This window comes from Pinus tabuliformis, chromosome J (genome assembly GCF_031772625.1).
Source record: "Pinus tabuliformis cultivar Carrire ecotype Pingquan chromosome J, CPIR1, whole genome shotgun sequence".
NCBI lineage: Eukaryota > Viridiplantae > Streptophyta > Pinopsida > Pinales > Pinaceae > Pinus > Pinus tabuliformis.
In genome coordinates, this window is record NC_142295.1 from 1,295,028,275 (window position 1) to 1,295,043,994 (window position 15,720).

At 41.7% G+C, this 15,720-nt stretch overlaps 1 protein-coding gene across 2 annotated transcripts in view; it reads right to left on the minus strand.

The window, feature by feature from the left end:
* Positions 1 to 6,739: 6,739 nt before the first annotated feature.
* LOC149232033 (chlorophyll(ide) b reductase NOL, chloroplastic-like) overlaps positions 6,740 to 15,720 on the minus strand; it is a 444,638-nt gene continuing 435,657 nt past the window's right edge. For both annotated transcript variants that reach the window (XM_089379335.1, XM_089379334.1), the window contains exons 12-13: positions 8,223 to 8,333; positions 6,740 to 8,000 (exon numbers count right to left, since the gene is read on the minus strand). In XM_089379335.1, the coding sequence (XP_089235461.1) occupies positions 7,953 to 8,000; positions 8,223 to 8,333 (159 nt within the window). In that variant the 3' untranslated portion in view covers positions 6,740 to 7,952. The remainder of the gene's footprint in view (positions 8,001 to 8,222; positions 8,334 to 15,720) is intronic.

Genomic DNA, 15,720 nt, shown 5'->3' on the forward strand with positions numbered 1-15,720 from the left:
AGAGGACTTTTCCACATTTGGACTCACTCATCTCATCACATCTCTCTCTCTCTACTGCGCAAATATGAGTCTCTTCTCTACTGCGCTGAAATGGGTCTCTCTCTCACACATGTGAAGCCGGAAGCTGTTGAATTTGAAGTTGCGACTGCAGAAGTAAAGATTGACTTGCGTGGCCTAGAAGATCTCCTCTTTGGAACTGCGCTGTAGATTCATCTGAACCTCCTTTGAAAGCCGCAACTTTTGGTGGCGGAATGAAGTCAATCCGACAAACGGTTTGCAAGATATCGACTACCCTAGTTTGAAGTCGGAAACTGCTGAAACTGAAGCTGCAACTGCAGAAGTAAAGATTGACTTGCGTGGCCCAGAAGATCTCCTCATCTGAACTGCGCTGTAGGTTCATCTGAACCTCCTTTGAAAGCCGCAACTTTTGGTGGTGGAATGAAGTCAATCCGACGAACGGTTTGCAAGATATCGACTGCCCTAGTTTGAAGTCGAAAACTGCTGAAACTGAAGTTGCAACTGCAGAAGTAAAGATTGACTTACGTGGCCTAGAAGATCTCCTCATCTGAACTGCGCTGTAGGTTCATCTAAACCTCCTCTGGAAGCCGAAACTTTTGGTGGTGGAATGAAGTCAATCCGACTGTCGGTTTGTGAGATATGGTCTGCCCTAGTTTGATAATGGAGTCGCTAATGCTGATGCTACTGATCTAGGGTTTGCTACTGCTGATATGAATCAGATTTATTGTACTAATTCTCTCTACTGAATTATTGAAGATAAAAGAAGATTTGATCAAAGGGTTTCCCCACACATTGTGGGGTTTGTCCCTGGCTAGCCGCCACATCTTGTGTCTCTTGTCTTGGCTTGTTTTCTATCGATCGTTTAATGTTCTATCTGCACTTTACTTTATGTACATGTGATTGCTAATCGGTGGAATATAATAAGAAAAAGAAGTAAACTGTTATAAGCATAGAACATACCATAAGTGAACAAAATCCTATGGTGGTCCATGGTATTTAGTCCGACGTATATGATCATATGGTTTTGGTCCGTGGTATAGCATCTAAATTATTGAACCCCGGTTTTGGGTCACTTATACTAGTTTTCTATGGTTTTAATCCATGGTTTGAGTAAGGGCTTGCCTATAAAAAGGAAAGGAGATCATTTGGCTAGTTGCTCGTGAAATTTGAATATCTTAAGATCTGAAATGTTGGGTGATCGGTTTGAAAAGCTAGATCTAAATCAAGGTAAAATCTATAAATTGTAAGGCGGATCTATTGATAGGTCGTGATCTCTCTGGCGCATGATTAGATCTGTGGATCTGACTGTCTGTGGCACATTGGAGGACTATTAATTTGGCTCTATTCGGAGGTCCGCAGGTGATCCACAGCACAGGTGCGGGGGTACGCAGTGCAGCAGAAGGCGCAGGTGCGGGGGTACGCAGCGCAGCAGAAGGCGCAGGTGCGGGGGTCCGCAGCACAACAGAAGGTGCAGGTGCGGAGGTACGCAGAGTAGCAGAACAGGTGCGGGGTCCGCAACGCAGCAGAAGGTGCAGGAGCGGAGGTACGCAGCGCAGCAGAAGGCGCAGGTGCGGGGGTCTGCAGTGCAGCAGAAGGCGCAGGTGCGGAGCTGCGCAGTCCAGACACAGAAGAACTGCGGATATTCGCAGGTTTCTATTGGTGAAGTTGCGGACTTTTCTTAAAATATTTGTTGGCTGCCTTTTATCTATTGCTGCAGAGTTCTGGGTTTAGATTACTGGTATTGCTTTTCTGGTTACTGCATTCTGAGAAGTTATTGGTTGATTCATTGGGTGATTGTAAAAGGAGATTGGTTGATTCACATGTACTTGATGATTATTTGATGTTCATGGATCCAGTTTGAAAATTTATGAAAAGTGGTCCTTGGAAGAAAAGAAGTAGGTCAGCACCTACGTACTAGTAGTTCAGCTAGTACAAGAGCTAAGGGGGTCGTAGCTCCCTTTCAGGAGAGACTGGAAAACGAGAGAGGGTTGTAGCTCTCAGCAGGTTGCAGCCTGCGTACTAGTAAAGGACTGCACCAGTACAAAATCATTGTAAAAGTTCCTAATTGAAAGAAGATAGAGACATATTGCAGCAGGTGGTTTTCACCCACATTGGGTTTCCACCTTATATCTGGTGTTCTTTGGTGTGACTATCTGTTTTCCTTGTTCTTGCTCATTATTATATGGTACTGACATACAAATTAATGATCAATATTTGAAGAATAAATTAAAGTATAAATCTGGAAGATATATTGAAAAGAATTTGATAATACTGATTCACCCCCCCTCTCAGTATTATTTCCAACAGATGCAAAGGGAGTTGTCGTACAGATGTAGCAGTGGTAGTGGAAAGGCCCTGGGCAGTAGTACTGGATGCAACAATGCAGAGGATGTTGGGCGAGGAGGCCTAGCATCAGTACAGGTACTAGTGCCGTATAATCAGAGTGATGCCTAGTATGGAGTATTACTAGAGCACAGTTCTCGCTAAGAGGGAGTGTTGATTTGGGATAGCATCGGATGTGCTTTATCCATGAAAATTGGTGGAGAGGCTAAAGCACATGAGATCTCCAAAACCCAAAAATGGTTTGGGCAGATTCTACCCGGTTTAGGAGATATTAAAATAATTAATATTTTTAATGGAGTTTCTAAGTCTAAACTTAGGAAAAATAAAATATTAATGGATATTAATATAAAACTGGGTTAGAAGGTTCCAAAATACATGGATCAAGCCAAATCTAATATTAGTCGTTGATTAGAGATGTAATCTCGACCGTTGAAGGACCAACAAGAAAAGTATAAGAGGAGGCTTGAGGGTCATCAGTTGGAGAATGCACCAGAGTGATCAATCATTCGATTTGCTAGAGTGGGGTTGCTAAGAAAAGTCGAATCAGTGATCTGTTTGCAGCGAGGGGCAGTGAGTATTGGACAGAGAGGCAGAGATAGTGCCGAGAGACTAGTGTAGAGGCAGAAGCCAGAGCAGGCCACGCAGAGGCTAGCTAAGACAACGCAGAAGCCAGAAGGCCTGTGTCATCCACGCAGAGGGCAAAAAGAGTGACGTAGGAGGTCGTAGAGGTTGCGCAGTGCCTCAGAGGGATGACGCAAAGAGTTTTGAGGCTAACGCAGAGGCCAGGAGGGCTGATTCAAAGGGTTTTGATGCTGACGCAGAGGCCAAGAGCGCTAATGCAGTGCTTCAGTTGTGCTGGAGAGGATTTCGTGGGGTAGATTTTCTGAATATCTGCTTCCGAATAGAGAGGTATTACTGCTGGTTATTTTTCTCTATCAAGTGAGCCAGTTTGGCACCTAGTTGTGCTCAAGGATATACTACATAATAAATAACCCTTAGAATTGTTGCACTAATTTTTCCAAGTTGGGTTTTTCGGGGGACGAGTTGTCCAAAAATAACGATGTCACTTGTGTGTTTACTATTTCTTTCCGTTGTTGATCTGTAGATGGTTGAGATTGTATTGTGTTTATTTCCATGTTTATATGTTTAAATAACGTGTTTGTAATTAACAAGTAGGAGAAATAAACCAGAAGAATACAAATAAATTTCTAACGGTTAGACTTAGAAATTTCAACAACCCCACCTCTGTGCGATCATGACAAACTCCTCCTCGATCTGTGCAAATGTAGCCTTCAAATCATGATTCTCATCCTTGTCCTTCTTCTTAAGAGGACACTGTGTAGTATAATGGCCAAGTTCACCACACCAGAAGCACTTGATCTTCGAAATATCTTTCTTCTTCTTCCGCTGCTCCTGCTGCCCTCAAATCCTCCTCCTTCGGCTTTGTCCCACTATTGTTGCTGCTACTGCCAAGTTTTCACTTGACTAAGTCTCTCCTCATTTCAACATGCTAAAGAGTGGCCCACATCCTTTCCCAATATGGCAATCTCTCTCTGCCTAGGATACTCTAGACAAAATATTGCCACTCTTCTGAGATTGAATTCACGACCAGCCTCACCATCTCGGTAGGCTGAGGTGTTGACCCCACAGCTACCAACGAGTCTCGGATCTCTTGAAGCTTCGTAAGGAGCGGATCAATGCATTCCCCCTTCTGCATCTTCATGGATCTCATCTTCTCCTCCAAGTACATCTTCTGTTGTTCAGAAAATCCTTTGTATAGCGTGGCCAAAACTTCCCACATTTGTCGAGTAGTATCCTTACCGACAATGCAACACACTACATGATCCCTCACTCCGCCGAGGATCATCATCTTAGCCTTTGCCATCTCGGCCTTGTACTTCTTAAGCAGATAGGGATCTGCGGATACAACTACCACATTGTTGACGTAAGTTTTGAGATCATGCTCATCCAGAAGGCATGAGATCCTTCCCTTCCAGATCACATAGTTGGATGCTCCCTCCAACCGATCCTGATCTCGCAACCCATTTGTTGCCATCTCTGCCAATGAGCTGTCGAACTACCTCCTCTCTCCTCTACGCAGCACTGGGCTGGCCTACACACTCCCTGTTGGAGTTAGTAGATCTGCTCCTCTTTGTTGTTGCTCAGCACTTGAGAAATCAGACTTCTTGGCTGGAAGTCCTCTGAGGAAGAATTCCCTCAACAGTGTCTCCCTTCTTCCTTCTGATGATTTTCTGCCCCAACAACTGCTGCAGAAAACTGCATCACACCAGAAAACTGCCTCTTCGCTGAAGTTGTTGCGTTGCTCCCTCTGACACTGGAAAACTTCGATTTGGAAGTCTTACCTCTCTGTCGACTCACTCAGAGAGAGACCTTCCTCGAAAATCTTTGCCCTCCTGGCCTGGACTGTGCAATCCCTCTGGGGATTCAATTTGCTGCCTACGCAACACTTCGACCCTCCTCCTCTTTAGTGTTGGGCTCTTCCAGCTCTGCTCTCTTGTTTCACCTGCAGCTCTGATACCATGTGAAAATTTGATTACTCGAATCACCACTGCAACCACTGATTAAGTTCCTTTTATTTGTTAATTACTGAACAAATTATTTATGGTTTCCTACTGTAAACACCAAAACTAATACATTGTAGTCTTCACCAATTAAATTATAAGGAGAAACAAGAAATTGAGCAAGAAATAAATACACAACACATTACACCGTTGTTTTTGGACAAAAGTCCCCATAAAAACCCAATGCGGGAAAACCAGTGCAGCAGCTGAGGGTTTTATTATTAAGCAGTAGTAATTCTAATTACAATTCATTGGATGCTCAACTGGCTATACGATACAGATAGAAACTAGGCAAAACAAATAGTGAGATGATCTCACTCTGTCACTAGAAGAACTGACTCTGATCTCGTTGGAAATGAGCCTTTGCGCAGAACTACGTCAACCCCACGCAGTCTTTGTGTCAGCCTCTGTGCAGAACTGCATCAACCCCACGTAGTCTCTGCATCACCTATGTTGGGACTGCGTTGCCCCTCCTTCTGATCCTCTGCTGGCTGGAAACTTCACCTGTCAGCCTCCTGGTCTCACACCTCGGATCCCGGCTTCTGAAACTTGATTTCCTCAGCAGGAATTTGATCTCCCTCTTAGGCTCTACGTTGCCACAACATAGCTCTGTGTGGCCCAACGTCAGCCTTTCTGGATGTCATTCTGCCTTCTCTACCTTGTACTCTCTGGCCTAGGAAAAACTTACCTCCGAAAATTACCCTTGCCCCTCACTGCAAAAGATCACTTCGAATTCCTCTTCCAACAACTGTTGTGCTTCAGAAATTCAATCTTCTGATCTCCACTCGATGTGTCTTTCAAATGCCCATCAAGCCTCCTCTTATAATCCTTCTATTGAGAACCAATGACCCAGATTAGATCCTAATCAATGGGTCAAAGCATTTTGGCTTGATCCTCGTCTTCTAGAAATTTCACCCACAGTTAGATTAATATCTTTTAATTATTTTAATTTCCTAAGTTTAGATTTAGACACCCATTAAAAATAATTAATTATTTTAATAAAACTGTCTCAAGGTGGAATTTCCCAAAACTATTTCTGGGTATTGCGGAATACATGTGTCCAAGCCACACTGCAAATTTTGAGGCTTAGAGCACATCTGATGCTACCAGGAATCAACAAGAAACCCTTATGAGAGAAAACCCACTTGGAAGGTGAGGTTGCTCTACTCTCTCTTTCTCTGAATGGAAATCGATGCAAGTACAAAGAAGTGAGACCTATGGCTCATGAGATACTACAATATACAAACCCTCTTTGTTTCTTCTCTTTCTATCCACTCCCAACTACTTTACTCATAAATGGAACTAAATGTATTCAAATATAATTGAACCCCTTTTCCTTCTAGTGGCACGGTTATAACACAGCCAAATAGCCAACTAGGGGTTAAATTTGACCCATTCAACCCTCAATATGAGTTACAACTTGACCCTTTAGACTCTTCTTCATAGTGCCCACGTGGCTAGATCCTTTTCATGGTTAATGGGGTGCCAAGGTGGCATCCTCTTGAATTATGGTGGTCAATTTCAAAAGGTAAAATTTAAAGTTTAAAAGGGCATAACTTTATCATACGAGCTCCAATTTAAGTGATTTTGACATTGTTGGAAAGATATTGATATGTAAACTATGGAATATAGGTCCATAGTAAGATTGGTACCATAAAAAGTGGTTATTTAAGACCTTAAAAATGCTCATGCCATTTTTCACCCAAAATTGCCAAACTAGGACCATCAATAAAAATGACACTACAAGTTGATTTCTTCAAATTTTCCACTTTAAAAGCATCAAGATGGATAACAAATAATATATCAATCCAATCTGGATCACTCTTGAACCAATAAGAGCATTAGGTACGAATGGAAAGGCGTTGCAAGAATGAGATAGTTTACTAGATTTCATGTTTAGTATCATATACAAAGAGACACATCACTATATTTGTGATTACACTTTATTACATGATACAAAGTATTTCATGAACATAAAGTTAGTGGGTGGGATGGAGAGAAACAAAACCAACTTCCCTTTCCAACTAGACGTACTAACTATACCTGTTATTTCATTATCAAAGAAAGGGGAGGGCCTTTATGCGCCCATTAATTGGTTGATAGAGGCCCTGAATTTTCATTCGAGTCGCGAAAGAACCTGATACCCCCTTTTTTTCAAAATAATCGATTCTTTTCCCAAGCTGGCCTGCCCAGTCACAACATAAATGGAACGGTATAAGCTGACGCAGCTCTAGACATGCCATCACTTCGACGATCTCGACATTTCTCTTTCGGCTAGGGAAGGTCTATGGACCTTCTCTCAAAATGTCCCGTAATAACCGAGCTATGGAGCCAACTATCAGAATTTAGAACAGGCCAAAGTCCGCTTCTTTGGGGGCTTTTACCCAAACCATTTCTATTCCGTTACTCCTGCGCTCTCTCGTCTATCTTCTTGGATTGGACTCGAGGAGCCAGTGGCTGGTTTACTTTGAAAACTTCAACGATTCGATGATAGGGTGGCCTTGGAGTTTGAGGTCCTTTTGAAATTCCTCGTCTTTGGTAAGGGGGCTGCACATCCTTGTTTCGGAAGCTTTTATTGCAAACATACCCCTGTCCCCTATATGAAAACGACAAAAACAGATTCTGCACTCTCAACGCAAATCAAGACATATGGTTGATAGAATATGAAGGAAAACCTGACTGCTTGTGCCAAGACATCATGTTTGCCATTCCTGCAGTTTTACACACAGCTAAAGATATTTTGCACCTGCATCTTTACCACAATATATGATAATGCGATTCTACGCCCATCCTTTAACACATTCATAATTTCTGTAAGACCGTAATTGAAAATCATCAAGCTGAAATCCAACAACTAAACCAAGTCTTCCGTTAATTACATAATGAAGAAATTTCCTTTTGGTAATTGAAAAAGGAAATTTCCTTTTACACCAACAATAATATATGAGCATCTAAACATCCCACTTTTATGGGGAATAATGCCTACGTTAACTGGAAATTCAATTGCAGTCAATCTTCAAGAAGATATCTGTTCTTCCGGGCACCAAACGCAAGCCTCTGTAAAAAGCAAATTTCATGAGATATTGCTGCTGGTCGGCTAAAAATTTTCATACTCTGGAAAGAACTTGTTAGACATAACAAGCAAAACATGCACTCGATCCATTTGAACAATGAATCCACTATCAAACATTTGCGAGTGTTTGAAAACCTTCACAATTTGCTAACAACCTATTAAACATACAATAATAATTAAACGCAAATGAACAAACATACACTTACAGCAAATATTTGTGAATATGCCTTAAATCCATTGAGAAATCGAATGTAAGTAGGTTTGAAGGATGCTTTTCCTGAAACAGCTCGAATGCGTGGCACCAGAAACTTTGCAGCCTAGATTCATCATTTAGATGAATGTCAGACAATATAATTCTCTAGTGGCCTACAGATCGTCCTCCACTTCTTTAACAAGTAAAATATTTATATAGTAAAATGTAGAAAGATACAAAAGTTAAGGATGACTAAAAGCCATTACTCATGACTAGAATTTTCTGTTAACAGGACTATTGCACTATTGATTTTAAGGAATTTTAGCTTGTTATAAATGTTCATAATGGAATCTACATATGCTAGCTTTGATAATCACTTCATACCAAATACAGTGTTATCAGATGTTAAGATTAGTAAGTGATTCACATAAACCACCATTTTCTGTTTCAACAGCAATGTCCCTTTGTAGGAAAATGGAAAAAACATAGCAATAGATTAGTTAAAGGGATCCCAATGAAGTCAACAAATTGAATTTTGAAGAATTAACACCTAGTACAAAATAATGTAGTCAGAGCTCACAACTAAGCATCCCCAGATAACAAGCAACTCAGGTTGAACTTAAATGAAATTGAAAACCACGTGTAATAAAAGGACTCCGTAAGTTATCCATAACACTGCATGGAAAGAGAGTTGTCAATTGGCAATGACGCACAGCCTCTAGAACTAGACATGGTGTCCTAAAGGCAAAATATGCTTTCACTAAGATTATACAAGGGAATACATAGTTTAGAAGTCGCAATCTCTCCCTGTCCCTGTTCGTGTGTGTGTGTGCACATGTGCACTGATCTACTCATGGAGCATGTTCTTCTACTACCTATTCTAACTATTTATCTTCTACATTGTTTACTTTCAAAAGTTCTTAGTGTGTATTCGCCACTTCATCTTTTTGTTGCTCCATTTTTAAGTTTGTATTTTGGCTTCCTTCCCTACTATTTTCTTCGCGCCAATTTGTCCACTCTCTCACTTTGTTTCTTTTGGAGCATTGACACTCCAATACTAGAGTCCTGTTAACACAAAATCTAGCAGCCTAGAGCAAAGCCCACTAGGCACTCAAGGTTGAGGGAAACAATGAGATCAGCCACCATTGTCACCTTAGTGGTTGTTCCCCTACTATTTTCTGAATGGATGTTATCTCCACAATGAAGGCTTCCTTGGAGATTAAGTAATCAAAGGATTCCAAGGCTAAATACCCTCCAAGGAACTTGTCAATTAGAGACTCCAGAATATTATTCAATAATGGCTCCGAGTGAAACGAGGTAGCACATTCAAAAAACCTATGGCCAAGTCAAGAGGTGTGAGATAAGCTCTCAAGATGCTCAAATAGATTCCAAACAAATGTTGCCTTAATTAAATGGCTGTTGTCATAAATTAGGCTTTATAATAAAAACAATTTACAACATGCAAAACTTAGGGCAACAATAAGAAAACAGTTCACAATTAAGGACAAACAATAAACTATCAAAGGTTATTTAATGGGAAAACAAGGGAAAATATTAAAACAAATTTTCAATGGCTGAAAATGCACAAAACAACTATTGAACCCTAGACATCAACCTTAGGATTATGGCTAAAAAAATGCATTAAAATATTTTTTTTCCTTTTTCGATTTAAGAGGTGCAAAGACTAACCCTAGGACTATGATAGTTAAGGTGTTTATTACTATTTAATGCTGAATTTTCCATAACCTAACCCTAATTTACCATAAAAATGAAAAGGATAAGTTTTTTCAAAGAATGACACAATTAGACTAGTGCCTTATCAAACATGGGTATATGGATTCAAGAAAAGGGCTAGGTCAAAGGTGGAAGACCTTGGTTGGAGCAAGCAAGAGAAAACCTCTCAATCAAACCATAGTGATTTTCAATTAATTGGATGCATTATTATTGACATGATATACATTTATAATACATTTGTGCAACCATTGGGTTCCACATCCCAAGGTCTCTTGGACTCTCGTGGTTGTTCACATTCTACACCAACCCATAGAGGATTAGGTGTCCAACAATATTCAATGTATCATGAGAAGTTCATAGAAACCCTAATTCTACAACATTGCAAAATGGAAGAATATACTCACAATAAAATAGCACAATTCACGATAGCATTACTTTATCAATCCAAGAGAAAAACTCTCCAAGCAATTTTATCCTCCCCAAGACAATTCGTTATCCTTTAGTGATCCATTGCATCCAAGAGACGAGAATTAGTGCACACTCTCTCACAAAAAAACAATGACATACATGACAATGACTGTCCTAAATTGACCTCCCTCTACATATACGAGGGCAACCAAGTCAATTTAGATTGAAATTAGACTAAAAGCTCTAAAAATAATATTTTAAGTGTTTACAAGTTAAGTAGGTTAGAAATCAACCCAAACAACAATGATATCAATGATAAAACATAACAAAAAGCCTCCTTTTATCCCACACGTGTAAAAAAAAGATTCTCCAAGGGTGACATCAGCCTCCAATGGTCAAGATCTCCATCAAGAAGGTGCTAAGGATGGGTCATGCTGCCGCAAAATCTAGCACGCCTAGGGCAAATCCCCACTAGGAAAAATCAAACCTTAGGGCAACAAGAGAAAGGGTTGCAATCGTCACCTCAGTGACCTTTCTCCCTCTCTTTAGTGATATTTGAACGCAAGGGAGGCTTCCCTAAACTCACCTAAAGGATATTTAATGATTATGGCTCAAGGTGATTGATATGAGGTCTATAATGTTGAGAAATCAATGCTAGTAGGATTAGGGTTAGATTTCTCTTTCTTGATAATTACTTGTGAATTATGTTGGCTTCTTTTACTTATTTGTTATATTATCTTTCATCAAGCAATTACCAAATTATGTGTGCATGAAGATCACAAAAACACAAGACACAAGATGTAGGCATTATGCCAAGGCAAAACCCCTATCTAGGGGAAAACCCACTGAAAATATCTTCCTTCAATAATTTTCCTCGAGACTCTTCAGCCTAGTCAAAGACCTCCTCCACACCAAGCCAGCCTCTTCTTCTTCGATCCAACCTTCGACCTAGTAGCAGCAGCACTTTGACCCTAGCAACTTCAACTTGGCAGCTTCTGACATCAGCAACAACTTTGACTTGGCAGCTTTCAGCATCAGCAGCAACTTCGACTTGGAAACTTTCGATATCAGCAGCAACTTCGACTTGGCAGCTTTCAACATCAGCAACAGCTTCGACCTGGCAGCTTTTGGTATCAGCAACAACTCTAACTTTTCGACATCAGCTGCAACTTCGACCTTGACAAGGAGACTTTGATCTCGTAAACCAGCCCAAACAAGAGAGAGAGAGAGACACCAAAACTTCGATTTTCTTCTTCCCTTCTCGACCAAACTCGCCCTCCTTTTAGCCCCTTCCTTCAACTTCGGATTTTTCCAGCTTCCAGCTTTAGATATCGAACTATGCTTGAGAGAGTGAGATGGTCCAAATGAAATCGAACTGCCTTGTATATATAGCCTTCCAATGAGGTCGAATTGCCTTCCTTGAGGCCGACTTGATCTTCTTGAGGCTGACTTGGTGTGGAGGTTACATAATTCATTTTTGACTCAAAAATAATTCTTTTTACATCATTCGAAAGCCCAAGAAGGGTCTCATAAAATATACAATGACTCTAATGACTCTTTATTAATCCCTAAAATGATGACCCAAGCATGAAACCCATGTTTTAATAAGTCATTATAACAATAATAAAAATTCTTTTGACAAATACATTTTATGAAGACCGAACCTAGTTACATTTTTCAACACTCCCTCTTAAGTAGGGAGGTATTCATACAGATCTCAAACTATATGAACTATGAAGAGTTTAGGCACCGCAATGCCACAGACTAGATTCCTAACCAGGGAAATCTATTTGAGGTCTCTCAACAATTTAGGCACCGTAATGCCACGGACTAGATTCCTGACCAGGGGAATCTATCCAAGTGGGACTAAGATGGACTAAAGCTTCCAGCCTCTCTAGGTACCATCAAGCTTACTTACTAACCATCAACCCAGGGATCTAGGTGCATATCTGAGGTTAGAGCTCTACGACCAATGCCACCCTCCCTACTTCAGGAACTAGACATCAACACATAGTGCCGACCAGATGTCCTCCCAGGCAATGTCTCACACACAAAGCCTCAACTTCTCGATTATTTCAATCGGTAAGAAATCCTCCCCAATCAAACAGATCGACACCAAATCTCTCCTAATCAAATTGATCGACAACTCTAGGCATGTAAAACATGCTATCAAACTTTCGAGAGATTTACCTGTACAAACACAACCCCAATCAGTAACAAACTTTCAAATGTATATAAATAGATACAAACCTTTGGGGTCTTCTAGACAACTTGATGTTGCTTCTCAACTTTTCATAGTAGGACTTAGAGCTTTTCCAATGAATCTTGACAGAATATTCCTCAACCATACAACTTCCTTTCCTACTTCTCATGCAGCAACATATTCCACAAATCAATCCGGCTTTTCTTATCTCAACAACCCTTCAAAATACATTCTCCAATTTTCTTCTCTCACTTATGGCCTTCACTAAAACTTACAACTGTTAGTCCTGGTCTAGTGCATGACACATGAAGTAGATAACCATATCCATCACTCCCTCTTAGCCAGGTGTTGTAGCAGCTACAACCACCCTCCAAAATTTTGCCTTAGCTTCATTTTGGAGCCTCCCTACCAACCATCCTGGTAGCATGTCTTGCACTATCAAGTACATAGGCTTCATCGGTTTTTCAGTGGCTTGCCAACCTGTGCATGTCAGTTTGCTTCACTCCTTTCACAGGCTGCCATTCCGAACTTAAGCTAGTTGTTGGCTGAGCAGCTCCCTCAGAAAATTGCACAATTCTGGAGGGGAACCAATGTTCCCTCCAGAAATTGCGCAAATCTACTGGGCAGCCTGCTGGGCCCAGAAATTGCACAATACAGTCAGACAGCCTTCCTTCGGAAAATTGCGCAATATGGCCCAGCACTGCAGCTCAGCGCAAAAATTTCGCAATTCTAGGCAACAGTCACTTGCTCCTCCCAGAAATTGAGCAATCTCTCTGGGACAACCAGCCCAACTCCTCCCAGAGATTGCGCAAAATTTTCTCTCAATCAAGCAGGTTGTTGCATGTGCCTTAAGGTTGACCGGTTCTGCCCAGGACCCGACAAACTTGATTTGCATGCATGGGTTTCTTTTCCCAAAATAGAAAAAAGCAACATGCAAAAAGCATCCCTAGATTTAGGGATCTATTTTTAGCAATTGGAGGTTACATGCAAAGATCATTTTAGAAACTTCCCTCCAAGTGTCGCTTTTTCATAGATTTGTGGCATGCACGTCATAAGCCTCAAACTTATTTATTCGACGCTTCAGAGCTCATTCTTCACATCTATCTTGGAGCTCTGACATCCCACAACACATCTAGGAGTCTTTGGCACATCCAGCTCAGTTATTTCCAGGTAAGTCTGCTTTACTTGTCTTTTGCAGCATTTATGTCGCTTTTTGTGTTTTGGCTTATGTGAGTGTTGTCTGCTTGATTTTTGTGAACGCTTGTTGTTGTTTGCATGCATGTTAGCCTATACAAGCACCGTTTCAGTTTTCGTTTGCATCTCACTGTTGTCACATGCATGACACTGTTTTGCACGAATGGTTGCCGATTCGGCGACTCGTTTCACACACATGCATGTTTTTCTGTTTTCTGAATCTTGCATTCACTGTTTGCATGCATGATCATTCACTCCTGTTTACACCCAGTTTCGCCATGCATTTAGATCTTCATATGTTTTCAGTCGCCCGTCGGCGGCCCTGGACAACCTTGGCCCAGACTCTGCCTTGCCCGGACAACATTGCGCATTTCTAAGAGGGAAGGCTCTGCCTTCCTCCCAAAAAATGCGCAAATCTGGCCAGATAGTGTCCTCCATACTTGCTTTGTGCAATTCTGAGAGGCAGTGTCTGCTAGCCCAAAAAATTGCACAATGCAGTCCCTGGGCCTGCATGACTTGCCAGCTGAAATTGCGCATTACGCAATCTTAGCACCCAGTAGGCCAGTCTGGATTGCGCATTGCGCAATTCCAACAGTCAACCAGCCTCTTGATACTCCGAACTTCCTTTTGCACAGTTCTGGCAGGCAGTCTCTCGGCCTCCTAGTGAAAATTGTGCAATCCTTGCTAGCAGTCTCTTGGGTATGTTGCATGTCAGTCCTCAAAGTTTGCTTTGTTTTCAACTAATGGATTTCTTTCCATGCATGTCGCCATGTCTCCAAGTATAGCAGGTGTTCGTCCATCTCTCAGCAGTTCAGGATCAATGGCCTCCAAGAGAGCAGGGTCAAAGGACACCGACGAAAGCGCAACTGGAGATGCAGTTGAGCGAGTGTCTATGAGTTTGCCGATTTACGAAGACACCAAGTTGATCGTAGACAAAGACATCAAGCTGAAATGGTAGGAGATCAATGATACATTCTCAGGCACATTTGGGAAAGATCTCAAAGACCATAAAGTCTATGTGAACATTCACAAGTCCAACTTGTACCGGATTGTATGCAAGTTTCTCGCGTTCCCATGCCCGGATATGATACATTGGATCGTCTTGCACACTGATCCCGAGACGATGGTATTGAGCAGTGTCAGCGGGACAGAGATTGTTGCCTTCAGGACACAGGGCTATCAACAGATGTACCATTTGTCGAAGCCAGTGATCAACATGGAGACACCCTTCAGCATACCCAGCAGCAATGCAAACTCCAGGAATATCTTGAAGAACTGGGTGAAGGAGCTAGCCAAGTTTAAGATGACACCCAACCAAATTTACAAGACGAAGATATTGTGGAAGGCATATCAATACTTGGTCATCTTTGCATGCCGCTTGTATAGCCAAGAGAGCATGGAGACCTTCCCACAGAGTTGGGTGATCGCGTTGGACCAACTGGCCAGTGAAGGAAAAGCATGCAATTGGTTCGACATGTTGGCTCACAGGCTAAAGGAACTGGTAACAGGAGCTCGACAGTCGCCCAAAGGTTAGCAAGCAGAAATCTACATGTCCACATACATCTTGGATGCAATCTGTGCCCGTCAGCAGTTCTCGGGCTTGAAGTGGGCATGGACATCAGCGGAAACCTCTGTGAACACTTATTGCAGATTGTTTTCTGAATGCAGCTTCTAAGGAATCATCACACAATTGTCAAACCATTTTGTCACCGTGGTGTATAAGATGATATTTGAGCAAGATCCACCTTGCATGTCGAAGACAGCAATGGAGGCACTGATTGACATAGCGGATTGGTATGCCTCACCTTTTGGCACCTTCATACGGATGTACAACACGAAGAAGCCTCCACATGTTTTGTCAAAGTTTGCCATGGAACAAGCTCATCACGCAAGAAGTGTCGTACCACATCTCGGCAGGACTGTCAGCTAGACTGCATCGGAAGAAGGTACCCTGGCCCACTCTTCTGTTGCA